Source organism: Nanorana parkeri, unplaced genomic scaffold (assembly GCF_000935625.1).
Source record: "Nanorana parkeri isolate BGI_ZX_2015 unplaced genomic scaffold, ASM93562v1 scaffold356, whole genome shotgun sequence".
Taxonomy (NCBI): Eukaryota; Metazoa; Chordata; class Amphibia; order Anura; family Dicroglossidae; genus Nanorana; species Nanorana parkeri.
In genome coordinates, this window is record NW_017306624.1 from 1,046,794 (window position 1) to 1,071,077 (window position 24,284).

The window sequence follows — 24,284 nt, forward strand, 5'->3', positions numbered from 1 at the left end:
GGTGGCCGGTGCCCAGCGGTGAGGGGGAGAGAAGCCGCCCCCAGGACGAGCTGTGTCGGCCGCACGGCGCCCTGTGCGGCCGCACTGCTCGCACACCCCTAAGGCCGGCCCTGGTGACACTAATACAGTGGTCCGATATAATATTGCACACTGTATTAATGACACTGGCTGGGAAGGGGTTAACATCTAAGGGCAATGAAAGGGTTAACTGTGTGCCTAACAAGAGTAATGTGTGCAGCTTTTACTCAGATTTGATTGTTTTTTTTCCTCCCTGCTCGCAGGGCACAAGAAACAATCAGATCAATGACACAGAACTCTTGTCTGTGATTGGACAGAGACGATCAGCAGGTTTCAGCCATCATAACCTGTTGATTAACTTGGGCTCTGTCCATTCACGGCATGGGTGGCAGGTGCACCCCAAACCCAGAAGCAGGCTGGTGACATTATGTGGTCTGGCCATATGCCCCACGTGTAGCAAGAGGTTATGAGTTATTTCAGTCTTTCCAACATCCATTTTACAAGTACCATTTACTTGGTTTTTTTAAAGGCAATCGGTTTGTATGGTTTTAACAATTAAATCAGACTGCTGTGCAACTAACTACAACTCAAACATTGTAGTTTGAGTTGTAGTTAGAAGTTGCATAAAATATCACATTAGTTAGCCCAACCTAAATAAAGTTGTTCTTTGTAATACCGTACACTGTATACTTAACTTAAAATTATTTTGTTATTTGAAGTAGCAAATCTGAGTAATCTATGCTTAGTAAAGAGTACACCTTAAGTAACTTTTCAAGTAATATACACTCATTTTTTTTAATTGTGTATACTAATGTGTAAGTGTACCATACTCAATAAGAATTTGTAAGTACAAAATACAATTCCTACTCTAGTTTACTTGCTTTTTTGAGGCAATCGGTTTGCATGCTTTTTTTTAGTAAGGTTTACTAATTGGATTTTACAGTGCAGAAACCAAATATTATGCATATTAGCAGCTTCAGAAATGTGATAATAGGTGATATTTAATCATCTTTGGATCAGTATTGAGAGAGAATTACAAGCACTTGTATTTTGATACTAATTGTGTGCTATAGTGGATCTATTAGTTGTGTGTGCCCATACATTAAGCATGGCAGTGGAATGTCATGGTGGAATAACATTGCATGCAGCAAGTAGTGCTTTTAACACTCGGAAGTATTCTTTATTACTAGGTAAGCCCTTCTTGGCCTGATCGTTGGCTGAATGTAGCAGGTGATGCCCACACTGGATGGAGATTGGTCCGAGTATGGATACCTGTAGTTTCAGAAACCTCATAACAATACTTTTTCTATACTCACCATGATAACATAGCCAATAAGCATAACTGGCATCAGGATTACAATCAGCAAGTAGTCCAGAAAAGTAAACCTTTTTCTTACAGCATAGTGCAAACATGTCCTTTCCTTCTGTAATCAGATAAAGGTGAAATTGCTTTCAGTTCAAATGTCAACATGTCACCTTCAGTTACCATTTAATGTACTACATAGTTAGGTTTGATAACTATGACTGTTGTAAAGGAATTGTATAACAATAGAGGCAAAGGGAATTGTTCAAACCAAAGTACAGTGGTAATCTAAGAACAGAACTACCCAAATGCAAACAAAATTCTTTGGCAATCAGAAATAATCTTTCACTGGTCTGTCAGGATATAGGAAGCTCCGAGGCTGTAGAAAGAGCTGAGTGTTTTTAGCGACATGGGGCTCCAGCATCAGAATTCTATTCCATATAAGCAAATGCATAAGGGTGTCACTAAGTGCAGCAAATCAAGTCAAGACAAAGAAGCTCCAATTAAAAATGAATAATCGGCTTCCACCTTGTAACGTTAAAGGCAACAGAAAACCAGCAATAAAAACAGGAAAAATACTATTAAAGCAGAAATGTAGGCAGCTATCCAATACCTAATTTAGCCTATTTATGTGTTCATTGAAAATCTGTTTTAAACAGTCCCTCAGACTGTCCTTGTACTATCTTCCTGTACTTCCCTGCAGCACAGGATTCAGACTGGGAGGGGCAGAACTGCAAGCCGATCAGCTTTTACTACTTACTTGCATGTGTGATTATCTGGTGGCAGGGCCGGCCTTAGGCCTTTAGGCGCCCTGTGCGAGAAAGCTTTACAGCGCCCCTCGGTGACCACACCCCTCAGTGGCCACACCCTTTAGTGGCCACACCCCCAGTAACCACACCCATTTATCACCCATGTTTTTGGTAAAATATAAAAAGACGGGGTCATGTCGGGTAAATAGACACCAAACATGTCATGCTTTAAAATTGCGCGCACCCGCAAAAATCGCAAAAAATTACCATGCCCAAAATTGACCATAGGTGACGCTTTAAAAGCTTTTACTGCTCATCAGTTTAGTGTTATCAGTGATTGATAGCCCTACAATTATTGCTCTCACTCCGACGTTCGCGACAATATGTAACATGTGCGGCGTAATGGGCGAAATCGTCGTTTTCACACGTATGCGCACCCGACGCCTGTTTGCATGCGTGTATGTATGGGGGGGACTTTAAAAAAAATGTAATTCTTTTTTATTTGTAACTTTACATTTTTGGGGGGGAAACTTTATTGCTATCACATAGGGGGGTTAGAAAACCCCCTTATGTGATAGCAAAATATGTGACAGGTCCTCTTTATGGAGACATCAGGGATCTGGTGGGATAAAAGAGGACTTACAGCTTTGGTACCCTTTCCTTCAGGAATATAATGGCCGCTCTTTTTGGCAGGAGGAATTTGTTGTTGATTCTACCTTTCAATTTTTTACTGATGCAGCTGGTGGCGTTGGTTTTTTGGTGTTCTCTGGCAGTTTTAATGGTGTGCTGAGCAAAGGCCAGCTTCTTGTATTGCTGCTGGAATATTGTTGTGAACCAGGCCTTAGAAATTCTACTACAGCCCAGACACTCTAAAGGTGCCCACACACCTTGCGATAATCGTACGATAATCGCGGGAAATCCCGTGATCGTACGATCGCAAGGTGTGTGGAAGGCGTGCGACCTCTCCTACTGTAAGGTCGCACGATTTTTATCTTAGGAACATGTTCGAAAACCCGCCGAGAATCGAACGATTGCTGGCGGGTGTGTGGCATGTTCGTTAAATAAATGCCGCACGGGCCGGTGTGCGCAAGCGCACACTGCCCGTTCAGCATTGCGGTCATCGGGAGCCTGCCACTCAGCGGGGCAGCTTGCGATCAAGATAGGCAGATCGTCCGTTTTTTTAATTACCTTACAACCATCGTAAGACATAAGTCTTGCGATGGTTTATAAGGTCTGTGGCCAGCATTAGGTTGATAAAACATACCCAATGTCTCCTGAGCCAACGCCAGATAAGACCAAAGAGGTTTGTAGTTCTCCAAAAAATAGACATTGTTTTTCTTAGAATCATTATGTGTGCTATATGTTCGTGGCAGTCTTCTAAGACAGACTATTGATTTGTGGTAAATGGCACTGAACCGTTAAGACTCTCAACCATTTATTGGGGAGAGATTGAGACGACTTAGTTAATCATTTTGATTGGAACCAAAGGAAATATCGTCTGCCAAGAAGATTTCCCAATGGGGCGGAAATTCATCATCTGCAGTCAGAACAGACATCAACTCATGGGACTGTGTGCTGAGTGTATGTATATAAATTGTTATGGGTGGGTAGAGATCTAAAAGATATAAACTACAATTTAAAGCACTGAACATATGACATGCCATTCCAGGTAAAGCCAGGCTCCACTCTCCCCAGTCACATCTCAGGTGCTGGCTGGGCTCGTTTCCACCAAAAGCAGGGGCGCCCCAAGGCTGGGTGACACCCGGAGCGGAGAGCGGGTGACACCCCGCCGTGACGTCATTGCGCATGCACGTGGTATGCCGCCGGGTCCCCTCTTCTCTCCTGAAACTGTTGGGCTCTCGGTCAGTGACCGAGTGCCCGTCTTTTCATAGGGGGGGTGACACCAAAATGTCTTGTCAGTCATTTTGGTGTCACCCCTCCAATGGTGGCACCCGGGTGCAGGCCACACCCCCCGCTCCCCCCTTGCGACGCCGCTGCACCAAAGCAATCATTAGCAGCAACATCATACTCTGAGATGCAGAAACAAGCCCACCTGACGCATTTCACACTAGACACTTTGAGCTTGTTCCTGCTGACGGTTTAATGTAGAATATAATAATTTTGCTTCTCGATAAGCAGTGTTCCTGTTGCCATTTAAAGCACTAATAATTCTAAACCACCAATCAAACTTAGAATTACAGAAACCAGATACAATTATCACAAAATATAACTTATTGTACCATTTTTAATTGTGCATCATCCCAATTATCTAAAGCAGTATTTCTCCACTTTTTTTTAGCTCATGGCACCTTTTAAAAGTATGCAAAATCTCGATACCACAGTCCAAATATGTAAACATTTGTAAATGTAAAAAAAGGATCTATGGTCCCTCTAAAATCCATACCAGAACCTTTTCCAAAATAGTGGCCTAGTATGGATTTTAAAGGGAGGACCCCTATGAAAGAACACAGAAAAAAAAGGGGGTTCCTCCTCCACATCAGAATCCCTCCTTTATATCAGGAGTCCGCCTTAATTTTGGAAACCCCACTTCACATCAGGAGCTCTCTTCACACCAGAGGCATGACATTGTGTGAAAATTTCGAGGCACCCGAGGCAGTGTTAATTGTGACAGCAAATTTCAATTTAGTCTTTTGACTAAAATGCCATTTTAGTTTTAGTCGTATTTTAGTCGACCAAATCTAATGGTTTTATATAAAGTGTAATGCATTATTTAAAGGAGAACTATGGGGTTCTATCTTTTCTTTATTATTGCATTCCTTAGGCTAAATTGTGTAATTTACTCCTGTTAAAATGCACCTTAAGCCTGAAAACCCTTCAAAATGGTGGGCGGGGCTAAGCGCCGCAATGAGGAGAGATCCCGACAATACTGTCGGGATCCTCCCCACTGATCGTCGTCACTGTGACTGACAGTGATTCTTGAGACCTGCTGAATAATGTCACTGTGGATCCCTGCTGATGCCAGTCTGCAGGGATCCCCAATGACATCATTCACCATATATGGACTTGCCCATTTGTTGTAAATGCTGAAGAGAGCCCTCTTTCCACTCTCTCATCAACGATCCCCAGTGATTTTAGTATGATAGAGAGAGAGAGAGAGAGAGAGAGAGAGAGAGACAGAGAGACAGAGAGAGAGAAAGAAAGGAGCCCTCTCTCTCCATCATTTACCACATATGAGCAAGTCCATATATGGTGAATTATGTCACTGGGGATCCCTGCTGATCGGATGCTTACCAGTCTGCAGGGATCCCCAGTGACATCATTCACCATATATGGACTTGCCCATATGTGGTACATTTTGAAGAGAAAGCACTCTTTCCCCTCTCTCATCAGCTATCCCCAGTGATTTGATTGATGTCAGCGTCACACAGGGCAGGGAGAGAGATAGGAGAAGGAGCCCTCTCCTCATTATTTACCACATATGGGCAGGTCCATATATGATGAATGATGTCACCTCATTTCCGGTTTCCTGCCTTCCTTCCCCGCTATTTGGATCTCCTTGTTATCGACCCCTGGCTTGTCTCCCCATTTAGGATACTCGCTGCCTGCCTCGACCTGGACTGTACTCTGGCAACGCATTTTGGATCATCCTATCTTGTACCTCAGCCTGGACTCTCCTTCTGGTATTGTTTCCTGCTATTGGGTTCCACTGCAGCAAACAGGGGGGACTTCGCTCCTTCCCTAACAGTTATTATTCAGTTGTGCATGTCTCCCTACTACAGGAAGAGCTCAGGGAATAGTCACTCCCAGAATTCTTGTTTTCTTTTCGATCCATTAACTTCTCTATACTTCGTTTTCATTTCGTTTGTCACAAAAAAACATGCAGTTGACGAAAAAAATTAAAACTTTTTGTCAACGAAATTAACACTGCCCTGAGGAAGTGGGAAGGTACCCCGGTTAAGAAGGCTGATCTAAAGTTATCAAGTCTAGTTTCAGATGTGATAATTATAAGAAAACAGAATAGTGCAGGATCCTTTAAGTCCAAAAGGTAGGAGCCATCACGTGTTACAAAGTTATCAAAGAAAAAGTTTAGTTGTCATTTTTTTTTCTGCACAAATTGCCACAATGCAAAATAGTGAAAACAAACATCACGTAACAAGATCCATAACACTGGGTTCACACCTAGGCGTATTGCAAAAGCGCGTCTGCCGCCGCGCGGTTTTTTTAACCGCGATTCGCAGTAAAAAAGTCACGCGACCGCCGCGCGATTCCGAAGGCTACTTGGCTGTATTCCAATGGAAAACGCCCTACAAAACAGCCCAAAGTAGTACCTGTACCTTTTCAGGCGTGGGCCGTTTTGTAGCGCGTTCGGGACGGGCGGAAATACGGCAAGGTGGGAACGAGTCAATTGACTCCAATGCAATTTATATTTTTGAGCGTTTTGTAGAGCGTTCTTCGAGCGTAGAACGCGCTACAAAACGTTCAGGTGTGAACGAGGGCTAAATGTCATGTACTTATGAATGTTTCTACTTGATACTTTTTTTACTTACATTATTTGGGAGGTTTACATCCGCTTTCATGGACAGTAAATAACGGACTACTGCGATATGACCTCGCCGGCAGGCACAGATCAGTGGGGTGTCACCACCAAAACTATCCTTCACATTCAGATTTTTGGGATCTTCTGCCAACAGGAGCTGGACCTCATCTAGTTCATTTCCATATGCAGCTTGACAAATTGGCTGATAAAAAAAATAAAGTCAATGATTAATCACAGACACTAATCTAATCATTATATTATAACGAAGAGTGGCTGAACAGGTTTGCCTCCATTTCCTGCAATATGCAGTCAGGAATAGGACATCCTAAAAGTTGGTGGTCAACCCCTCTGCAGCACAGCTTACATGAAATCAGTGGCGGAACTACTGGCGGTGCGGCAGGTGCCGCCGCCCGGGGCCCAAGGCAGTGGGGGGGCCCACTGAGATCCACTCCCGGGGATTGTGGCCACTGGGCAGAGGAGACTGAGCGGGGCCCTTTAAAGTCGGCCGCGGCGGTTGCGATCACTTTTTCCGGCACAGGAGCTTCTGAGCAAAGGGGCGGGTTCTATGACTCACCTCCTCTCCCGGCCGCGTCCTTAGTAACAGGCGGCGGGAGACGAGAGTGCGTCTGTGTCGCATGCCCCGCCCCCTGCACACTGTGTGGCCGTGATGCTGGATCCTATACCGGGTGAGTCTGAATGGAGGACTGAACGGCCGCGAGGGGAGAGGGAGGCAGTGGGCGAATGTGCTGCAGGGCGTCTTGTTGCTGGGGTGTCCAGTATATGAGTGCAGCCCTGTCTGGTATATATTTTCAAAGGGGCCACACTTCGTTATTTACATTGCCTCAAGATTTTGCATACAGTACCTTTAAAAGGGTGCACTGTGCAGTGATAAGTGGGGCCCTGTATGGGGGAGTGGGGGGGGAGGAGGGGTCTTGTGAAAGTGGGGTTGGGGGTCCCTATACATGTGTACACTGAGAAGTGAGGCTCTGCATTGGGGGAGGGGGTCCTGTATATGTGTACAGTGAGAAGTGGGGCACTATATGTGTGTTGGGGGTCCTGTATATGTGTACAGTGAGAAGTGAGGCTCTGCATTGGGGGAGGGGGTCCTGTATATGTGAGAAGTGGGTCTCTGTATTGGGGAAGTGGGTCCTGTATATGTGTACAGTGAGAAGTGGGGCACTATATGTGTGTTGGGGGTCCTGTATATGTGTACAGTGAGAAGTGGGGCACTATATGTGTGTTGGGGGTCCTGTATATATGTGTGCAGTGAGAAGTGGGGCACTATATGTGTGTTGGGGGTCCTGAATATGTGTACAGTGAGAAGTGGGGCTCTGTATTGGGGGAGGGGGTCCTGTATATGTGTACAGTGAGAAGTGTGGCTCAGTATATGTACTGTATGTCACGGAGGGCGTTGTGTATAGGGGGGGTCATGTATATGTGTACAGTGACAGGTATACCTGTGAGGCTCAGTATATGCATTGAGAGCTGCGCAGCTGCCATTGACTCTGCACAGACCACCTATCAGCCGCACAGCCACCAATAAATCCGCACAAACCACCTTTAACCCCACACAGCCCACCATAGAACCTGTAAGCCACCTGAGAGTGTACAGCCCACCATAGACCCTGCAAAGCTCGCCTGAGACCCCACACAGCCACCTAAGCCCTGTGTATAAGCAGCAATTGCCTTTAAAAAAAAAACACAAAAAAAACAAATACTCTTTTCACCTTTATTAATTCTTTGGTGGTTAGCAGGGTTAGTGGTGGGGGGGGGGGCCCCGAGAAAAAATCTTGCACCGGGGCCCTTTGTTTCTTAGGTCCGCCACTGCATGAAATAGAAGCAGCTTCAAGTACATTATAAAATATACATAAATAGTACAGTTGTGCCTCTTCCCCTCTCTTTTTTCATAAATTTTATTACAAGTATTTATATCGCACCGGCAATTTACACAGCGCCTTACATTTTAAATTCACATCAGTCCCTGCCCTCAAGGAGCTTACAATCTAAAGGTCCCATGCATACATACAGGGCCAATTTACACAGTAGCCAATTAATCCACCAGCATGTCTTGCATGTGGGAGGAAACCGAAGTACCCGGAGAAAACCCACGCAAGCTGCGTTTCGTTATGGAATACTCAGTTGGTGCTTCATAGAGGAGTTTGGGAACCCCAGTTTCAGAATTCTCTTTCTATTGATGTGCAGATTTTTCATGTATTTGCAATTGTCACTTTTAGTACAATGTTAACAGGTTTCTTTTTGATTGGACGTCTTTCTTGGTTAGCAGGACCAAGTTCTGGGAATGCTATTTTATGCACTAGTGGCAACCTTCCACTTGCACAGCCCTTGCTAGTTCTAAACTAACTGAACTGCTTGACATTCATAGTAAGAACCTCTTTACAGTGCTGACAATTTTTTTTCCTGGAAACTTCATTAATATTTAATGCTCTACTTATCATAAAGCACATTGGTGGAGAGAAGTGGGAGTAAGAATACAGAACTGTATCTTGTATTTGTTTTCTGATCAGGTTTTTCAACTATTCTTACAGCATTGTTTTTCTAATATTGCTTCTTGACTCATTTTAAAGCTGACTCAAATGCCACCCTTTGGTTAAACACGATCATCATGATATATTCATATGCAATATTTCATGTTTATAGGAGAGAAAAATAAAAATTTTCTATTGTAATCTTCGGTCCAAAACATAATATAACCAAATAAAACAATTAAAATGCCACTATACAATTCCTTTAAATATACATTTCCTTTAAATATGTTTGTTTGTTTTCTAGTTACTAATGTTTCATGTCAGCACAATCACATCTTCATATATATGTACCTGATAAGAAAACAGATATGGCATATAGTAAACTTGACATCCTGACAGTAATAAAAACTAGACCCGTAGACAGCATCTCAGTAACACTTCCTTGCTGGAGAAAACACATAATAGCAGTCATTTACAAAGCACTAAAACATAAGTGCGCACATTGACATTTATGCTCCACTGTATTTACTTGTAGAGTCTGTAGAACAAAAGACGTACCTCTAAGCAGTCTGTGGAAATGCATGTTTGGAAAAACACAGTAGACTTTCCAATTTAGTGTGGTCTAAATACAGATGTGGACCACTAGTACCTATCCTCTCTAAAAAGGTGGTATCAATTTTCAGGATTTATTTATAGGACAGCCTTGTGAAATTAAGTTATACGAGTGTCAGGCACTAGAACAAAGCTTCTTAATCCTTTTAATAACTACCAATACCCCAGTGGTTTGCCCAATATGTCGCCATATTCCCTTTGCCAGATTGTTGAAATCATCAGCAGCACAATGGTGTAGTGGTTATCCCCAGCCAGGTCACTATCTGCCAGGTGTTTGCATGTTCTCCCTGTGCTTGCGTGGGGTACTCTGGTTTCCTCCCACATGCCATGCTGGAAGGTAAATTGGCCCTGTATGTATGCGCGTGAGATAGGGACCTTAGATTCTTGAGGTCAGGGACTGATGTGAATGTGTAAATTTGTGGCGCTACCTGTAATAATAAACTAATAAAATCACTAGTAGGACTTCAAAATATACAATAGCTTGGTTTTACTTTACAGATGCATAGCTAGGAAAAGCTGAAAACAGTAATAAGGATTTTAAAATATTTATATAAAAACAGTAAATCACCAAAACAGAAGCTCGCTACAACTAGTGAGATTTCTGCAAGAAAAACATAGAACTGAGATACAGTTACTGACAATGTTACTTGCAGGTCATCTGACAACTCAAGTTAAATTTTTCCACTTGGATTTCAGGTTCAATAATGCAGAGAATAGAATATGGTTAATTTTGAATTACTCCGATTACCAATCTCATACCCTCATCATTTACTACCAAAAACCTGAAGAGATATAAATACTGCCAGTCAATAAGTTCTACACTAGAAGGAATATGTTGACTTCTGAAGCTGGAAGCATCTGCAGGCTTCCGGAGCATCTTTACACAACAATGTCTTTATTTTACACTGGTGGACAAAATGTTTTCCATCTTGAAATTAGAATTCAGAGGCTGAATATGTGGAATTGGTATAAATTTGATACGTTTCTGTTCAAGAGTGTGAAGTAATAAATCAAGGCAGCTACAACAGTATTTTAGCCTTATAGGTAAGCAGTAAAACTATAATAAAGATACAAAGATTGTACTTGTAATTGTCTTATACCTTCAGGTTCAGATAACAATTCAGTGTCTATAGGATAAAAGTATCAGATAACCTTTGTTCAAAGACTATTTATTGGCCAGGTTGGTCTTTTTTGACTGATCCATCATTGCCACAATAAGGCGCAATGCAAGCTCGTAGTATACAAGTGGGCACGGTTATGTGTGTATCAAGAATCATCATCTTTCATAAATATGACTCTCTCCTAATAATTAAACATTATGAAATCTGTTGTGCTAGAGGTTATGATAGGATGTAACCTATTAAACGTAGAAGGAAATTACCCAAAGATGTAAAATTGGAGGATACAAGGTGGGGTTGGCATACAACAGTAAAAATGATTTGTTATATATTATATAGATTTCTTTGTAAAATCTGTTCATGTGACAACTTAAAGAGTAGAAAAATGTAAATAAGATACAGGGCGTGCATGGTTTCAATGGGCAAATCTTCGAGCAAGGGTGTGCCACTTGAAAATTAATGTTGTCGCAACAGCCACAAGTATTCTAACACCTTACGTAGCCGTTCATACTTGCTTTTCCTGATTTACCAGGGAAACCCAGAGATCTCTCAATATGCAAACACGTTGTAGAAATTGCTGACACAGGTGCTGATAAACTATGTAGAGCAGGGGTACGTAAAGGGCAAGTTCACTGTCCTTCAGACTGCTGTGGGGCCAGGCTTAAGCTAGCGGTCAGCGGGAGTAAGAAATGCCTGGATGTTAGTGGGAGTAAAAAAAGTCCCTGGAGTGAGCTATGTGAAGTTGGCACCCCGTTTGTAAAACATGAATACAAATATACCATTTGTGTGTGCTGCGGCCAACTTCACACATATCCTGGAGTGGTATTCAGTATGATTAAAACATGTCACAGGATTACTAAGTCAGTGTAGGTAAAAAAAACATGCACCAGGATTGTCAGTCAGTGGAAATAAATGAAAAAAGCTCCATCCTTGGTTTCAGTGGCATTAGGAAAGCTCCCCCAACATTGGTGTCCAGAGGTCACTTACCTTTATATATTCTCTAGGTTCAGAGCTGTCCCTATAATGAGGCAGCCTCAGGCAGTTGCCTCAGGCAGCATCTCATTGGGTCACAAAGGGGCTTGACAGGTGTGCCTGTCGTTTGCATTAAATATACTGAATTCCATTATATCACAGCTTTAGGCCTCATTCACACAAGCAACGGCCAGCACGTACAGCTGCGTGCACGGCCATATCGTGCAGCTCCCAGGAAGGACAGGTGCTGCGTGTGATTAGTACGCAGCCCCTTTCTTTTTCTATGGGACTGCATGGCCATATGCCGCCCTACATTCACCCACCCTGCACACTCGTACGCTGACAGGATGGATCCTGTCTACATCCGTGCCAGGACACCCGCACAGACCTGCACTTGGGGTCAGGGTAGGGCGGCGTAAGGCTGCGTAGTCCCATAGAGAAGGACAGGGGCTGCATACTAATCACACGCAGCCAGGGCCGTCTTTAACGCAGGGCAAAAGGGGCAGTCGGCCAGGGCCCAAAGCAGCTGCCCCTTCAGCCCACATAAGCAGTGGCGGAACTACGGGCGGTGCGGGCACACCAGGGCCTCGGGCCCAGCACAGTCCCAGCGCCGGATCGGTACCCAGCGGCCAGCAGGCCCCCAATCTCTGCGCCGAGAGTGTCGGATCATCCGTTCATCCGACACTCCCGGCGCAGAGATGGGGAGCCCGCCGGTCGCCGGATACTGATGGTTGCCATGGCGATAGAATGCTTAGCCCGATTGGGAGCCGCGCTGTGTAATCTGACACAGCGCGTCTCCCGTACCGGGTCAGCATTCTATCGCCATGGCAACCTTCCGCCAATCACAGCGCACAACTGCCCGGTCCCCGCCCACTCCGCTGGGTTTTAATATAAAAAAAAATAGGAAGTAACGTGCTGATATGCATTTTATACATAAGGTATTTACTACAACTCTGCAAAGCCCCCTCCTGAACCCATCACATATACCCCATAGGGTACATGTACCAATGATTGAGAACCACTGAGATATCAAAAGCATTATATTATAATATATAGAGAATAACCGTTATTTTTCAATTGTGTGAACATACCAAATCACATGTTTTCTGAGGCTTCATTCACATGAACCCCAAAGGTTAAATTCAGCAGGCATCTCCAACACCCATCAAGAGACTTCAGCCACTGGGCTCAAGGTTGAACTGAGCACAATGGCTTAATACAGACCTTTTACCAGGTACCACATTACTTTGTGCTGACCCAAACAAATAAATGCAATGTAGCCCAACAAAGGTTAAAACAATGTGGGTGCTGGAAGTTCTCCAACATTCACCACATGCATGAATGAAGAATGTACTTGCAAGCATTTTCCATTACTCTTTATTGGCTATGTGAATAAAGTTATGAAGCATCTAAAGTGTGTCCAACACATACTACAAAACTAGTATCTACAGCCAGCTAAATGGACATTGGACAGAATACTGAGCTCTCACAAACTACAAAGGAGGCCATGTTCTTGTGTAAAATCATCAATTCAAAAATGGTCCCAAAGCCCCGCTGCATTCCTAGAGTCTCTTATTTCCATCCATCACAAATTATAATACACAGTACGTTTACTTTACTTGCATAGATACAGCAGATTATAGATTTCAATCAAAATGTTTTATGTTAATTGAAAATTAATATTGCAAACCATTCTATAGATAGTCCAATCTGTGACCCACCGCACTCCTAAAAAGTACACTCCTTGGAGGACTGCGGATGGCAGGTATTTTCAGCAAAGAAGCGTTCATCTATAAAATGAAGATAGAACACAACAAAGAAATGTATCCAAATAAAAGGTCTTTATCGATATATAGACATATTGTCACAAGGATGGCAACGTTTCAGATCTGCTCGGGGTCCCTTCATCAGGTTCATATTAGGGCTGCGGAAATTAACGATTACTCGATTAATAGTTAAAATTTTTGATCGATCAAAAGAATTTTAATCAGTAATGAAAACACTCACCTCTCCGCTGGCTTCCGGGTCTTCTAGGAGTCCCGTCGGAGATCCGGTGACGTCACGGACATTGACATCACCGGACTCCTCCCCCCTTCCCCAAGTGGCTACATATTGATCCCAATGAAGGGACCCTGCGTGGCCCTGAAATGTTGCCATACTTGTGACAATATGTCTATGCATCAATAAAGACGTTTTATTTGGACACATTCGGTGTGCTGGTGACATCTTCTATCTTCATTTTATTGATAGGACGCGTCTTTGCTGAAAAGGCCTGTCATATGTGAAATAAAAAAAACAAAAAAAACACAAACACATGCATCATCAGCAGACACCATGGAACTAATGTCTTATGTCTTACATAAAAACTCTGTATGTGCAGATTGTGTCCGATTGTTTTGGATTGCATCTTTTGTCTATCAGCAGTTGAACCCACATCTTGTGAACCAGATTACTAATCTGACAAGTGAAGAAGCACATTACTGGGATCATAATTCCCCTGTCTCAGCTGACTCTTATAATACAAGAACAATTCCTGCAATCCCCACAAAGAAATGTGACTTAAGGGGCTGATAAACGACTGTACGCCCACATCTTTCTTGATTTGTTTTTTTTAGCAAGATCCTAATGCTAGCTTATACAAAAAAAATACCCCCCTTGCGCTGCAAGAGTTAACCCTTTCGCTGCCACAGACATAAGGCTTATGGCGGAACACAACTGCTTCCAGCTGGTCACATCAGTAAGCCTTAGGGAGGTGCCTTCTACTGTTCTGCTATAAACTCATGGTAGCGACCATGAACTTATATCAGAACCATTCCCTGGACGGTCCCCTGTAAAATAATAGCTCTCATCAGTTGAAAATTAATGCATTTCTTAACTCAATGCATCTAATATTGGTGATAACGCATTTAATGTAAGTGCATTAGAGTCGTAATATTGAGGCAGCTAGTTTTAAAAGAGCTCTAAATCCCAGGATATGACTGCATTGTAGTCTTTAGCTTAGTTTCCGCATTGCTTAGGTCACACCTTCCATTAAGATAAGTAGATAAGTGACTTGTGTCTCAGTGTTTGAAGCACATTTTATGAATAGCACAATTGCAGCTTATGAGAGCAGGGGCTATTGCATGCAGGCTGGAAATCTCAGTACTATTATACTATATGATGATAAACCGCAGCCACGATTTGTCACTGCGTGCATGCATGCAGCAACCTTTCACTGATTAGAGTTCCTGGGTCTTTAATAGTCCTGGCAGTGCCTCCAATTAGCAAAGATCTAATGGGGGGAATTTCTAATAGAAGAAGATACATGTGCGCTGATAGCAGAGATGAAAGGATACTTGCATGACAAATTTCCAACTGGCTGGAGTAGGTATTTCTTTAAATATCAAATCAAGGTCACTTGTTGCAGTATTTCCTATCTCACATAATAACCAGATGGTTGTTCACTCTCTGCTGAAGTGACACCAGGTATTGGAAGGGGGATACATTATGCATTTAAGAAGCCTCATTTTTAAAGGCTTTGTTAAAGAAAAACAAGAGAATAGTTCAGGAATAAATATGTTACAACTGGGGTAAAGCCACACACGTCATTCAAAACTTTTTGCCTTTCCTGTGCCCTGAAGAAAAGTGACACAGATCTGTCACTGATTAAACTTAACAGAATACCTGCTTCTACAAGTTAATATTACAAGTTAATATTACACTTCCATCGGCACATGCTTTTTTAAAGCATATGTATACGCAAAACCTTTTTTTTTTTTTTTTTAAATGGAGTTTTGGCTAGTGGAGGGAGTGGTTGAAACCACTGTCAGTTCATTTTTCCTGTTGGGGAGATTGCCCTTCACTTCCTATCCCAGAAACCCACCAGGAAGAGGAAAAGAAAGATCTACAATGAAATAGGATGGCTATATTAAGGTGCCCACACACCTTGCGATAATCGTACCATAATCGCGGGTAATCCCGCGATCGTATGATTACCGTAAGGTGGGTGGAAGCCGTGCGACCTCTACTACTGTAAGGTCGCACGACTTATCTTACAAACATGTTTGAAAACCCACCGAGAATCGTACGATTTTCGGCGGGTGTGTAGCATGTTCGTAAGATAAAAGCCGGACGGGCCGGTGTGCGCAAGCGCACACTGCCCGTTCGGCATTGCGGTCATCGGAAGCCCGCCCCTCAGCGGGGCAGGCTTGCGATCATCGCAAGTACCATCTGCCTGTCCAAGATAGGCAGATCGTACGTTTTTTTAATTACCTTACAACCATCGCAAGACAAAAGTCTTGCGATAGTTGTAAGGTGTGTGCCCAGCCTTAGTCTGTGATGAACACCCTTGCCTAGCGCAGTTCTAAAGCACAGATAAAGCAAACCGCCTTGTGTGCTTTGTGTTCAGTTCTAGTGGTGTGCACTGAAAAAAAAAAGTATGGCCATGCAGTATTTTGTTTTTCACCACCGTGTGTTGAGGCGCATCGCAGCGCTCTGCTGTGAAGAAAATTAATGAAATTTCACTTTGTGACATTCCAAGTTGTAAAGAAATAAGTAAATAGTGGGATGCGTTGTATTCAGTGCATGTGCACTGTTTACATCTGCACTGTTTGCAGCCAAGTGTACAAGAAGGAGGACGCTGCTAAAGTGTGAACAAGCCCTGAAACAATTTCTCACTATTCCTGTTCAGGCGACAAGTGTAAAATATTGGATTTCCCTTCCTCTTTCTGTCTCCATATCGGACAATGAACACAAGGACAGAAAGAGGTGACCCTCCTTACTAGGTACAGCAATAAAAACCTGCCAGGGGTTTCAAAACTCCAAACACTCCAAAACTAAAACAAAAATAATATTTTTTTAGCTCTACATACTGATAGAGTGACCAAGAAGATTGTTATTAGTGAAGTCATGATAAACAGTTATTATAAAAGGCCTTGTGCAGATGGGCGTCTGGGGATTCTTGTGGCAGGAATCCCAGGGGGGTCTGTACAACCACGGACAGATGCGGCCGCTGTCAGCCTGTCATTGACGTAAATGGGCACAGTGTCCATGGCTGTCCACATGTAATCGCACATATTCCTGGATTGAGAGAGATGATTGGACGCAAGCTCTGCATCAGGGACAAGCATCTCTACCATTCCGCATGGAATCATATCATGCATAATTACATGCGGACAAATGCAGATAACGTCATTAAATAAAATTCCTAGACACCCGTGTGCAGGAGGCTTTAGTACTGTTTATTACTTAAAGCTCAATAGATAGAAAGTACAACCAGCACATCCCTCCAACATAAAAGAGTATCAGTTAATGGCACCTTTCCAGACCAGGCTGAGGTCATGAGTGGCGTGCCCCAGAGTTCTGTGCTAGGTCCCATGCTTTTTAACCTATTTATTAATGATATCGGGGAGGGAGTGAGTAGCCATGTCTCAGTGTTTGCTGATTATACGAAAATTGGGAGGGTAGTAGGCACAGATTTAGACATTATAACATTACAGGAGGACCTGGATAAAATCGGGTAGTGGGCAACTGTATAGCAGATGAAGTTCAATGTAGATAAATGTAAGGCAATGCACCTTGGAGTTAAAAATAGGCAAATGGACTATACACTTATGGGTGTGCCACTGGGGAAGTCGGAGACGGGGAAGAATTTGGGGGTCATTATAGACCGCAGATTGAAGAACAGCTCGCAGTGCCAGGCTGCTGTAAACAAAGCAGGTAGAGTCCTGTCTTGCATTAAGAAGGGAATGTATTGCAGGGACAAGTCTATAATTTTGACACTTTACAGATCACTGGTTCGGCCACATCTGGAGTATGCGGTCCAGTTTTGGTCACCGATACTTAGAAAAAATGTCCTTGAGCTGGAAAAAAGTCCAGAGGAGGGCAACCAAACTCATTAAGGGGTTCGAGGACCTGAACTATGAAACAAGGTTGTTAAAATTAAATATGTTCTCGTTGGAGGTTAGGAGATTAAGGGGGGACATGCTTTTCCTGTATAAACTATTCAAGGGTGACAGCAACATTAACAAACTGTTTACGGTTAGCTCCGTAACAAAGACCAGGAGGGCACAGCCAAAAATTGGTGGAAAAAAAAATTTCAAACACACAGGGCGCAAGGGGTTCTTCACAGTTAGAGCGGTTAAGGTCTGGAACTAGCTGCCGCAGGAAGTGATTTCAGCTAAGAGTGTGGAATCATTCAATAAACTCCTGAACGATTTCCTGGGAGACCATAACATACAGGGGTACAGGTACTGCTAAGAGCAAAATCACACATGGACTCATATATACACACACACACACACACACACACGCTCAAACAAATGCATACACGCAATAGGTTGGACTTGGACTTATGTATTTATTCAACCTCAAGTACTATGTAACTATGTAATAATAGCTGAAACTGTGCTCTGCTTTCCTTTAAAATCACACCTACCTCAGAGTATAAAATCCCCATGTCCACAGCAAATCTTCCGTTTCCCAGTGAGATCTTCTTCCAGTTCTACGGATCTCCTCAACTGGTCATCAAAAGGAAAAAAAAAAATAATCAAGAAAGTTGTAAAAGATGAAGCAAGCTCCTCTCACAGCATGTCAGCAGCTAGGTGGAAGTGTGAAACATCCTGACGTGAAGAAATTGCAGATGATATGCCCAACCCAGGAGTGTTGTGTTACTCAATAACAAGACAGGACTAGTACAAGTTACCACACTAGCCTCTCCCCATTCATTGTACATTGTTACTGACACATATGGAGCTGCTATGACATGGTATAGAGAACATCGACTTAATCACATCCTAAAACATTTATCATATAGTATATGTCACATCACTTTACAAGCCATACTCGTTATCACTATGTACAGAGACCTGTGTTTCTCTGCCTCTGGGCTGTGCAGGTCTCCACAAGGGCATATAAGAAACAATTGTTCATACCACATTTGAGTGCTGAAGGGAAGAAAATTGTGTGAAAGTGAGCCCTTTTACAGGGGCATTCCAATCAGGTTCACCTGTCAGTTTATCAGGTGAATCTGATCAGAAGCCTGATGTTAATCTATGGGCGGCCAGATCTAAACGGACACGTGTCCGTTTACATCTGATTACGTCTGACCCCAGCCATGTCTGGAAAACCAAATGGAGTTCCGTTTTGATGGACCTGGTCATAGCAGATCAGGGGTAGTCTGATGTAAATGGACACACGGATCTGGTAAATCCAGTTTGCTTGTTTGTTTGGAAAAACTAGACAAACGTGGATGTCGCAACAGTCACATCTATTCCGAACTGCTCCGATCAGCAGGGGATCACTGCAGAGAATTGAAGGCACCCGTTTGTAAAGGTGCCCACACACTGCGCGATTCTCGTACGAGAATCGCGTGAAATCCCGCGATCGTACGTGAATCGTGCAGTGTGAATGAAGGCGTGCGACCGTTTCTACTGTACGGTCGCACGTCTTTTGTCTAAGGAGCATGCTAGAAAACCAGCCGAAAATCTTACGATTTTTGTCTGGTTTGAATGATGCTCGGGAGACAAATGGCGAACGGGCCGGTGTGCGCACGCGCACACTGCCTGTTCAGCATTGCGGGCGGGCTTCCTGAGGGGCGGGCTTCCGATGATCTCAAGTACGATCTGCCTGTCCAAGATGGGCAGATCGTACGTTTTTTAAATTACTTTACAACCATCGCAAGACTAAGGTCTTGCGATGGTTGTAAAGTGTATGGGCACCTTTAGGGGGCTAAGTCCCTGCTCATTTCTATGCATGAATAAATTGCCACTGTAAAATTTCAACATAGCTCAAGAAAAAGTCCACTTTAAAAAATTTAAAATATAGCCATATTTTCTGTTAATTTTATACATTTTAAATGTGTGTTTTTATTTTTGACACAGTTTATGTAAAATCTTTATTTTAAAAATTAACATTAAATATAGGGAGCACCCATGACACTGGTGTGACAGAACTCTATTGGGTTTTTAAAGAGAAAACACAGCCTAAAGCTGGCCATACACCTTACAATTATCTGCAGATTTTTTGTGGTCAGATGGAAAAGGTGGAACAGATTCCTCCATCTACACTTAACTGTGTGGATGGAGTAATCTTCACCTGGGCCAAGCTTCAGTATCTTGTTAGTCTGCCCCGCTGGCTCCCAAAATACCTGAACAGTCTGATTGAATGCTGGCATTGCTCAGGTATTCTGAGAGCCAGCGGGGCCAACTAGCAAGATACTGAAGCTTGCCCAGTGGGACATTCCTCTATCCAAACAGATTAGCATAGATGGAGGAATCAGTTGCACTTTTTCCATCTGACCAGAGAAAATTTGCAGATAATTGTAAGGTGTATGGCCAGCTTGATTGAAATTTCTGAACAGAGAAATCAGGAAGGGGACTGGGATGAGCCACAGCTCTTAACCATTTAACTGTGTGTAGACATTCAAGATTCTTCTGTAGACAAATGGCTTTTTCAACACAACAATTAGGAATAGATAGGTAAACATGTGGACATGAACCTAGAATTCCACCTACTGGCTGTTATATAAAAATGCACATATTCAGTACTTTATATTTACCTAACTAAATGTTGAACATATTTAATTTTTATTTAGTGTTGAATATAAATAAATGTCCCTCAGTGTCTCTCAGCAGGGGAAGTTACATGTGGTCATGAAACTTTGGTATAGGCATTCTTATTATCCAGTTCCTGAACTTTCAGATGAATGCCATCCACATGTATATATACACTGGCCTCACCCAGTTTGCATCTAAATGACTACATTAAGACTGGTTCTTCCAGTTGATTTGTTAGCTTTACAGAATAACATGTATATAGATTGCTTAATGCTTTGTAGCGCAGAGCCCAAAAATAAAGTTTAATTATACCACTGTTATATTTTCTGCTGACTGGGCAATTTGTAAACCTTTAAATGAACCTTTTTGTATTTGATAAGGATTTTATTGCTATCCAATTAAAACACTGAATAGCTGTAAGGCCTTGTTCACACAGAGGAGCAGGTGCAGAGCAGTTACAGACCAGAGCAAAACTGCATTCAATGTATTCCAATGGTATGTTTAGCTCCAGTTCACATTGCAGCGTTCAGTTCCAGAGCAGGTAAAAAACTGCAGCAGGCCCTATTTTACCTGCTCTGGACCTGCTCTGGAATGCATGCAAACGCCTGGAACACACTGAAAGCCCATTTTAAACTAAAAAAAAACAAACCCATTTTAAACTTTTTTTTTTTTACCAAAAACGGCCCGGAATGCATCAAACGCAGCACAACCCACTGCACTGCGTGTGCAGAAACTCATGCAGATCTGCTCTGCATTTGGTGTGAACAAGGCCTAAAGGTGGAAGGCAAAATCCATGGATATACAAATACATGCATGAGCTACTGGTCACCAACATGACAACTCCTGCTCCTTTGTCTGCTCCGGTCCGACCCTACCCTTCTTCATAGCTGCACTTGACTACCCTGAGCAATGACAACTTTACATGCAGAGCTGTGCAGGTGAGCTCCTCCTCTGTTTAGTTCTCAGATTTCCATGCACACCTCTACATGCGAGTTAGAAACCATACTGCTCTGTAGAAGTCTCTCTTTCTTACTTGGCTGCAAAAGTGTGCATGCATGCTAATGAACATAAATACATGGACCGATAAGATTGAGATTCCCTCACATGGCCACACTATTTAGTCTAATGATAACTCTTCACCCAGATTTATGTACACCTTCTACTCTAATGACCCCCTCCCTACAAATGACCATCAGACTCCCTCTAAAACTGATGACAACCCATGACTTCCTCTAGACTGCCGATCAGTTAAATCATTCTCTGGACTTATGACCACCTGAAGATCCTACACTCCAGATTTTTACCAGTCAATCCTTGTTAAATGCTCCTAGGACTGCAATTTTGTTTTCTGGAAAAACTGTAAGTCGCCATTCAGGCATTTCATTATTTTATTCCTTTATTATTGACACCATTTGAAACAATAGGTGCAGGCAAAATTTCAAACTATTATTGCTGCCAGAAAAAAATAAGGCAAACAGAAATGTAGCAAAATATTACATTTTATCATAGACATTGAATATAAAAAAAGGAGCCACAGCAGTCCCATTGTGTTATTTGGTAAGTGAAAGTTGGAGGAGTATAGCAAGTGCCTGTGGGAAGAAAGAAGCATGGCCAAAGGGGTGTCCACTTGTGAAGGTAGTTATTATGATGGGGGGGGGGCAGAGGTAAAGCATGACCTTTCCTCAGCTTGACTGTCCACTTGGGCTTCTCACGATGCTCTCCAACACTGCACAGGTGTGTGGAGATAGATCATGAACATAATTTTAAAAATAACTGGGATTAATATGCCTGGGTTAAGATAACATGTATGGCCAGTTTAGGAAGAGTTGCATGAACAGTGGACTGGTGGGAGAGGTTTACAATGCCTATGTGCAGGCCATAGCAGATAAAAAGTTTCTTATGGATAAGCACCTAGGGTTCTTGCTGTATGAGGGATTTGCAATGCTCAAACTGCGCAAACACTTGTTGCATCATACTCCACAACAGTGTTTAGTATACCATGTAGTAAGCATTTCTGAAGCAAAACGACATATTAAGCAACTGTGGGTTAGCAAAAATCAACCCTTTTAGAGTTAAAAAAAAAAAAATATACACCGCATTGTGCTCATAGCAGTAGCTTTTTGCCTAGAAAAACATACATAACAATAAAATGAGTAACAAGGCATCATTTACCACAGCTGATGTATAAAGAAAAATGGCTTAACTTTAATTAGCAAAAGTATTAGGATCTGTCCAACAGGATGCCCTTCAGGTGTCACTTCCTGTAGTTATAGGCCATTTTGAAATTTTTAAGGTCCTATGCATTCTGACATTTAGCGCTCATTCACACTAACCACGAATGTATCGTGTGGAAGCATAGGACCCCCTTCATCCCAATGGGCTACCCTACATGTGGCAAAAAAGCTCATGCATCAGTTTGAGCTATAAGCTTTGTGCATTGTCGCATTAGGGGCCCATTAACAAATAATGGCAATGCAAGTGCCACATGCACTTTTTGCATGAACGTGCACAAAATTGTTACATTTTGCACACGATCCCATGCACAAATAGTCTGAATGCCGGCCAAGATGTAGTATAAGTGTTTCCTGTTATGGATCAATTGGCAGGAAAGAACCCAGCCTCACTAGCTTGTGGCAGGCTAACTGGTGTTAGTATAGTTTGGCATACCCCTTGTTTCATTTGATTTCTGCATAGTCAAAATTGGGTGTCCTAGTGCAGTAGGGCCTTCACTAGCAGCGCCTGCACTGCATGCAGCTAACAGTAAAACATTCTCATATACAAAGAAAAGCCTCAGCTATCTAGGTCTGGGGCTGGGCAAGGGAAAAGCAGTATAATAGACACCAGGCCGCCATGGGCATAGAAAGGATTCAAGGGTCCAGGCAACCGACAAACAATCCGTATTGTAATTTGCTAATAGGATCGTACACAAGAAGGAAAGCCTCTGAGGTGGTTTGCAGTAACTAAATCCTCATTCAGGTCACCTCTTGTTACAGTATAATGGAAGGCATGATAATGTATATTCCCAGTGGTTATGTGTGCAACACTGTTTTTATCTGGCTTCCCTTGTAACTTTTTCTTCATATCATTTAAAGAACCAGCAAACCGAGTATAGAGCCCATAAGAAAAATGTCCCATCGCCATACCAGATAGAATGTCTAGGAAGGGCCTGCGTGATTGGATGCAATTGATTGGACAGTTTAGGTAGATCCTCATATTACATAGTTTTGTAATATGGTTCAGGAGGGGGGCCAGAGTAGGAGTCGCAGTACATATGATGGGATTGGCAGAATTGGGGATCTGGACATACCTGATCTTGTAGCCTCAATGTAATGGTTCATTTTTTAAATGCCCAGAGTTCGATTTTAAATGTAATTTTATGTGTTAGAGAGGGGGGATAGGTTTAGGTGATAGGATAAAGCTTATTGGGGATCAGTTTATGGACTAATGGTTAAATCTGAGGGTTCAAGTTACGTGTTAGGGTTAGGTTCATGTTTAGGAATAGGTTACAGGTCAGGGACATACTTGTACATCTTCATTAGTTTGTGGGACAAAAAACCTGTATTTCAGAAATTGCAGCTCCCAGGCTCCAGTTGCTAAAAATGTACAAATTGCAGCCGTTATTATAGAAGCACAGCATACACTAAAGATAATATGAATACTAAGGCTATACATTGCTGACTTCCTTTCAATCATCTCTTGTAAAATGCATATTGTGGAGTAACTCACAGAAATCAGTAAGATGTCTTCATTGATTGGAATATAGTAAACTCAAATTTTATTGATTGCTATGAATTTCTGCACTTTGCACATCAGCCTTACTAAATAAAACAATACAGAGTATAGAAATCTGAACATGAAATGACTAACCTGATGAGAGGCTCAAGGAAGGGCTTCTGGTGAGAGATGGAAAGCACCCCACACTGAGGTCAGCAATGGAGGCTGCACCATATTTTGAGTCCATACATGACTAGATGTGGACTCTTCTTACTGGCTC

The 24,284-nt window shown here is 42.6% G+C and overlaps 1 protein-coding gene across 1 annotated transcript in view; it reads right to left on the bottom strand.

The window, feature by feature from the left end:
- Positions 1–18,369, bottom strand: part of ANKRD22 (ankyrin repeat domain 22) — a 28,498-nt gene extending 10,129 nt beyond the window's left edge. Inside the window, exons 1-3 of the mRNA XM_018558766.1 lie at positions 18,172–18,369; positions 6,579–6,770; positions 1,335–1,442 (exon numbers count right to left, since the gene is read on the bottom strand). Coding sequence (XP_018414268.1) covers positions 1,335–1,442; positions 6,579–6,770; positions 18,172–18,192 — 321 coding nt within the window. The 5' untranslated portion in view covers positions 18,193–18,369. The remainder of the gene's footprint in view (positions 1–1,334; positions 1,443–6,578; positions 6,771–18,171) is intronic.
- Positions 18,370–24,284: the final 5,915 nt, after the last annotated feature.